This window comes from Quercus lobata, unplaced genomic scaffold (genome assembly GCF_001633185.2).
Source record: "Quercus lobata isolate SW786 unplaced genomic scaffold, ValleyOak3.0 Primary Assembly chr6_unplaced_Scq3eQI_113, whole genome shotgun sequence".
Classification (NCBI taxonomy): domain Eukaryota; kingdom Viridiplantae; phylum Streptophyta; class Magnoliopsida; order Fagales; family Fagaceae; genus Quercus; species Quercus lobata.
The window spans coordinates 26,494-33,884 of NW_022154847.1; the positions used below are offsets into that span (position 1 = coordinate 26,494).

The window sequence follows — 7,391 nt, forward strand, 5'->3', positions numbered from 1 at the left end:
AAACCACCTAAAAATGACCATTCACAAGATATCACCCAATCTAAAAAAAATCCGACACACAGAGAGAGAAATATCTTCCGACTCCAACAGCAACTGTTCAAAACAGAAAAAACATCTTCCTAAAAAATACGGATAAGTATAAAAAATATCTACTACTAGTAAAAAAACAAAACCATACGTAAACCTTATCCTCAAAACTAACTGTTCCTTAATTTAAAAAACCACCTGATTCTCCAAAAAAACAAAAAACCACCCCTCCCAGCCCAACGCTCCCTCCAATTGCGTGAACTACACCTCCCATCAAATCATTCCCATTCGACGGCCATACTATTTCCACGTCCACGTCCACGTCCACGTCAGCCGCGTAACCCACCCTCAACAGCTTTCTCTCTCTCTCCTAAACAAAAGTCTCTCTATCTATCAATCAATCTACGATCTTGGTATTGATATGATATCTGTCCATAATCCATGTAGATCGATTCTTAGAAGAAGGCGAGATAAGAGCCCTCACTTTCGCAGGATCAACTCTTTTTGTTTCTTCTTGTGAGGGCCGTGGAGGGTAGGGGAAAGCTTTTCAAAAAAGTCGATGTTAATGGGGGAGCCTTTGTTTGATCTGGTGGATTTTTTAAAGAAGCCATGGATCGCTGAAACATTCGTCGACATTTTGCTTTGCACAGTGCCCATATGGCTAGCTGTCATGATTGGACTGGTTATTGGGTGGTCGTGGCGCCCCAGGTGGACCGGCCTCGTCTTCTTAGGTTTGCGTTCTAAATTCCGGTTTCTGTGGACGGCTCCGCCGGGTTTCGGAGCTCGGCGGTTATGGCTCGCCTTTACTGCTCTCTCTGCCTTTTCTGTTTGCCGCACCATTTGGTCCAATTTCAATGACAGACGAAGAAAAGATTCGCCGCAACAAGCGACTTCCAAGGTTTGCAACAACCAAGGTGATGGCGACTCTGTTGGGTGAGTGTTTTTTGTGTAATTCAATTCCGGGTTTGTTTAAGGTTGTTTAGTAAATAAAGCAAATTTTGATCTTTAGTGAGAATCATTGTCTGCTATTAGAATTGAGCTAATAATGTTGTTAATTAATATCTGGGATTGGGTTGTGGAAGGTTTTTTTTTTTTTGGGTAGAAGATTGGATTTATGTTAAAGCTTTAATGGGGTAGCTGTTTTCGAAAGTTAGCGCTAAGAGTCTTGTGGCTCAGTGGCATTGCCTGGTCTTCTATATGAGAACCAGGGTTCAAATCCAAACTCTCTTACTCATAGTAACAATTGAATTATCAAAAAAAGTAAAAGAAAAAAAGAGAGGGGATTGGCTGCTTTGAGAGCAGATAATTTTGCGCATAGTTGGGGGGAAATTCGCGAATGCTTTAACAAGCTATTGAGATTGACAGGGTTTAGTAACCAAGACATATGTATAATGCTTGGGCGTGTGATAATGTCTATTTGTGGGAATTGGGAGATGGGGGATAGTTGGTGCTTCTTTGTCGTATAAAGTTAGAGCTAAAGTCAAAGTTTGGTGCTTGAATTTCCTATCCAATGGTTACCCTGGCTTGGAAGATGTATATTGAATGTGTACGGTTGATGTATTGATATATAGAACTGTGGGCTGGGCTTGGTGTATTGGATTCTACATATTTTTTTTTATCAATGACGACGCTAGGTTTACTATGTGGGAGCTTCCAATGCTTTAATTTAGCACATGTAACGCACAGTCAGGTTGCTCACGCATAATGCTATGAGAGATTAGGACCTGGGAAGATTGAGATGTGAACCTTCTCAAAGAAATATGACTACAAAAAGATATGAGATATATTGCTGATAAGGCTTGTCTGGCTCTTAAATGAAATATCTTGGAATATGACTCGTGCCTTATGAAATGGATACTGTGCTACTTCTATCTTTCTGAGAAATTTGGAATTAAGTTTACTTGTTTTGAATGTGAATTGGTCGGTGGTAAGAATTGATGGTTACTGTCTGTGTATTGGGTCTACAATCAATGATTCGATAGACTGAGGATGCACTCTCTTTTTAACAATACGTAATTAATTTGTGATCCATTGAAGGTGATGCTATTGCGTTCTGTGTGGTGCAGCAAGTGGCAATACCTTGTAGATGTTTAGTAAAAAAAAAAAAGATTTGAGACATTTTTCCCTAGGAAACATACATATAAAATAAAATTGAGATATTTCTTTAAAGTAAAATCACAATTTTGTTGCTAATCGTTCATCTGGATTAAGAAGATTTCATTTAGCAATTTTTCTGGATTAATATGGTAATCATGTAAGCAGCTGGCAAGTTTGGTGTATCTTGTTTTTGCGTTGGTTAATAAGATACTTTTGTGAAGGAAAGATTGGATCTTCTAATGAGATAAGCCACAGAATTAGGCAATACGATATGCATTTGAAACTTCTTGTGAATGTATGCTCTGCAGTTTTTCACCTTCCATGAATTTACAATCTCGTATGAGAATTGGATTGACAGAAGACACATATAACCAGAGTGCACCCAGCATTTGCTCCCATTGGAGCTTAAACAGTTCCTGTTGCATTTTATTTTTTTATTCTATGCTTAAAAAAATAATCTTTAATTCAGAATGAAAGGGTGTGCTTTGACCATTAAGGGTAGGTAAGTCAATTCATGATCCTCCTGTCTTAGTAGTATCATGAATTTTCAGTTGCCTTAAAATACTGTTGTTATCAGAATGACTTATTAATGCTTGAGTAATGACGTCTCTTATTCTTGGATTAATTGGTTAATGATACCTTAAATTTATTGCAGCCCAAGCACAACAGCTGAGGAGAGAGAGCAGGACATTGTCACAGAGAATGATTTAGAACACCTATTGCATCTTTTTGGGAGGGACGGAGAGATGGAATGGCAAAGTATGATGGAGAGGTCTACTCCTAACATGTCATACCAAGCTTGGCGCCATGAGCCAGAGGTAGATTCTGACTGACATACATGAAAAATCATCCTTAATGTGCTGATATGATGCATACTAGTATTTTTTGAATCTAGTGTAAACAAGAAGAACATTGGCTATGTTTTTAAGTCATGGAGAAATTTGCTAATGATAAAAGGCATGCTTAATTTGTTCATCTGCCTCTTTATTATTTTTCTTTTTTCATTTTCATTGCAATCTTCAGTTGATCTTTGTGTTCTGCATGCATGGCTTGCATTTAGTGAAATGTTCCTTTATGCTGGGACTACTCATTCTGAGATCATATGAAAAGCATGGTGTTTGTTTCTCATTGAAATCATTGGGCTTCTAGTCTGGCAGAAGGTATACGTATGTTACTTTCTTTATCCATATTTTAACGTGTGAATTTGTGAGGTTCAATGATGCCTGAGAAGCTTGGTGCTTCAGTGCCAACATTGCCACATTTATTTGTTTCTTGTCTGATAATACTATCCCATGTATAATCATGAATCTCTTTATTGTAATTCTCTTCAGAATTTTGTGTGTCCTTCCCATTCTTGTTGTTTGACTGAATAGTCTATCAATATCTGATGGTGAGTTTGTTATCAGACAGGCCTAACAGTTTACCGCAGTAGAACGGTCTTTGAGGATGCAACTCCAGAGGTGGTTAGAGATTTCTTCTGGGATGATGAGTTTCGACCTAAATGGGATACCATGCTTGCATACTTCAAAATATTGGATGAATGTCCACATACAGGGACATCAGTTGTTCACTGGATAAAAAAGGTTTGTAGATCACAGGATTTGCACGATTGTTTGTGTATCTTGGTTTCATAATACCACTTTTTAGTTCAGACAGCATATAATACCTTAATTTTTTTTCCCTCCTCTATGCAGTTCCCTTTCTTCTGCAGTGATCGAGAATATATCATTGGTCGAAGAATATGGGAGTCTGGGAAAACGTATTATTGCGTGACAAAGGTATTGGTTGCATCTTCTGATCATTTACATTTGAACATAGATATTTTATCCTCTATTGCTTCTTTACCTCCCACTTGGGAAAGGGCCCTTGTAGCATGTTATGACCATAAGGATTGGGTTGCTCCTCTTTATCCTTAGTCTAACGTATCAGTAAATCTACAATAGGGAATAAAATGTTATATGTCCAATCCCAAATGGTGGTTAAAATCCATCCATAAGGAGAAAGGACCAGCGGCAATTATATGACAAAGAAGATAAACTCGTATAGGTTATAACAGATTTGTTCCTGTAAAACGATTTTTAAGCTACTGGCCTTTACCAATTTATCCTAATATAGTGTTTATGAGTCGACCTTGTTGGCCTTCTTTGTCAAGGAATTTCTTATTTTGTGCCATTCTTTACAGAAACTTGCGTTCACTATTTATTTTGCGTTTTTTCTCACTTGGCCTAGCTATGGAATAATTTTGTTACTGGGACTTGTCTTACTAATTATCAGGGAATTTTTATTTTGTTCCGTTGACAAGTTTTAAAGACCTTCTCCCATAGAGCCTTCTTCTTTTTATCATATAATTGCCTTTTTTATATAATAGCATGGTGGAAAAGAAGTCATGTGGGAGACCCTGACTAGCTTGTTGGGGAATCATAACTGACCCCAAAATTTGGGACTAAGGCTTGGTTGTTGTTGTTGTTGTTGTTATTCCTTTTGGAGGTGAAAATACTGCACATAGTTCTTATGTGGAGGCTAGGAAGAACAGACATAGCAACCTCCTTGCATCTCCATGTCTGAGTGGTTTCAGGTGACAAAATGTTTTTAATTTCAGATATGGGTGGATAAGGTCAGGATGCAAGGAGGGATTTAGGGATAGCTTTTTTTTGTTTGAACATTCAGAACTCAAAAGCCCTCTCTCTCTTGTGGTTGACTGAGCCGTGGGATACAGCGATTTTGATCATAGGCCCACAAGAAGCAGCACTGCCATTGTCGACATCATTCTCAGCAGCAATACTGCTGCATTCTAATTTGGGTGCTTTCTTTTCTTATCCTGAAACGGATGAATCAGAGAGAGGTGGAGTTGACTTAAGTGACTGGCGGAATTAGTGCCAGCATGCAGAGATATTAGAGAGAGAGAGATGGTGGAGTTGACATAAGTAACTGTTTTATCGAGGGTCAGCATGCTGAGGGAGGGTACAGGAATCAAAGTAGTCAGGATTGGGATCCTGCTGTGATTGGTGAGAGGGTTTCATGGATCAGATTGTAGGATCAGATCGAGAATTGTAAGATTCTACTTTCCATAAAGTAAAATAAAATAAAAAAATAAAACCTAATGAAAAGTCATCAGTAATGATAATATATGTTAAAGAGTCATAAGAAAAAAAGCAAATGTGACACAAATTACTCATAAAAGATACTAACTACTTAATACCAAATTACCAATACATGAATAAATGACAACTTTAAATTTCAAACTTACAAGTTCCAAGTTCTAATATAAAAAATACACATAAAGTTCTAAATTAACAAATCTGTCGTTGACTGCTAAAATAAAATCATCCCGATTCCAAAGTTATAAAGATTTTGCAAATGTTTTAATTGTATTAAGATAATGAGAAATACCAAGCCCTTCAAAACCCATTACAACTTCATCAATTGGGCTGGACAATCCTAATCTCACCATAGAGAGACATAATTTTAATGGATGTCGGTTTTGTTGCTTAGAGGCTTTAAGAAAAATTCTATACCGATCTAAATTGATTCTATGGGGTAGATCATAAGGATTCTATAGAGTAGGATTTTAGGATGTTACATTCCATCATCCAGGATTGCAATCCCATGCAGACCTACTTCATGAAAGATTATACCCAGATTTGAATCATTTTTATGGACAGGATTGGATCATTCTACACATATTTGGATCATTTTTGACAACCATTAAGTGATCAGTTGAAAAGGTGGATGGTGGAGTTACGTGAAGTGTATTGGACTTGGATGTTGGAGTCCATCATTGAGGAGCTGCCATTTTGATAGGTTGATAGTGGGGAAGGGGGGAGATGGGGTTTAAATCATAGACATGGGGCACCACAAAGGATGCTATTAGTGCTAGTTAATGTATTTAAACATTAAATATATATATATATATATATATATATATAAAGCAACGGCCAATTGTGTGTTTTCATACACTTTGATTATTCTAATTTATCCTTCAGACCTAAAGTTAAAATAAAATTTACCTAAAATTATATGTATTGATTACTGTATCCCTGTTATGTCATGTCCTACCATCTCGCCTTATCTGTATCATACTGTACCGGTGTCCTCTGTCTGTATCTGTGTTTCCTAGTTTGGACTCCTTGCTCCAAGTCTCCAACCATAATTCACCTGTTGGTATTAAATCTTCACAAACATTCTTGAATCCCATTTTTATGCATGATGTTGATGTTGCTGACGCATGCTGTGTTTCCAGCATACAGACGGTGTTTTAATATGTGAGCTACAATATTGCAGGGGGTGCCCTTTCCAGGTTTGCCCAAGCAAGACAAGCCTAGACGTGTTGAGCTTTATTTCTCCAGTTGGATTATTAGGGCTGGTAAGAATTGTTAATCATTAATTGGTTCTTGCAACAAGTTGGTGAGCAAAGTTAAGTGATAAATTAGTGCTGCTGCCTCATTTGCTGAATTTGGAAAATATATGCAGTGGAATCTCGTAAGGGTGATGGACAGTTGTCTGCATGTGAGGTTACACTTTTACATTACGAAGACATGGGGATTCCCAAGGATGTGGCAAAGTTGGGGGTCCGTCATGGAATGTGGGGAGCTGTCAAGAAATTGCACTCTGGCATGAGGGCATACCAGAATGCGAGGAAGTCTGGGGCTCCTTTGTCTAGATGTGCACGGATGGCAGGATTCACCACAAAGATTTCTTTGGGCGGAAGCATGGACTATTTAGAGCAAGCTTCTGATGAAGAGGAAACAAATCTAGGCGTGGTCAATAGGAGAGAAAAAGATCAAGGCATTGATTGGAAATGGTTAGCTGTCGGTGGAACTGTGGCTCTGGTTCTTGGACTTCACTCTGGTGCAATAGGGAAAGCCTTGTTACTTGGAGCAGGGCAGAGAGTTGCACGAAGGTGAGAGTTAACCTAGGAGAAGAGACTTTGTATTTCTATCTGTTTTGAGGAATCATGAAAATTACATTTTAACACATTGATTGTTATTTATTGAGATTATATAAATTTTTTTTTTTAAGTAATTTTTTTGGCTTTTATCGTGGTGTGTGCGCGCTAACTGTGCAAGTATGCTGGGATAAATCATAAATTGTTATGCAGACCGAGTTATATGCCCCTTCAGTTTGCTATGGTTTTACTATCAATTGCTTGCAATAGTTCATTTATTTACTCTTGTAGATTGAGATGCTAGCACCACTTTCCCAAGGTACATGGCAATTTGGAGAGTTAGGAATGACATGTTACCGGGGTTGATTGGCTTGGCTTGGCT

The 7,391-nt window shown here is 37.9% G+C and overlaps 1 protein-coding gene across 1 annotated transcript; it reads left to right on the forward strand.

The window, feature by feature from the left end:
- Positions 1–359: 359 nt before the first annotated feature.
- LOC115973496 lies at positions 360–7,120 on the forward strand. Its single transcript, XM_031093756.1, has 6 exons — positions 360–960; positions 2,780–2,942; positions 3,531–3,707; positions 3,819–3,902; positions 6,406–6,487; positions 6,595–7,120. The coding sequence occupies exons 1-6, from the start codon at positions 587–589 to the stop codon at positions 7,026–7,028; spliced, it is 1,314 nt and encodes a 437-aa protein (XP_030949616.1). The 5' UTR covers positions 360–586; the 3' UTR covers positions 7,029–7,120.
- The last annotated feature ends 271 nt before the right edge of the window (positions 7,121–7,391 follow it).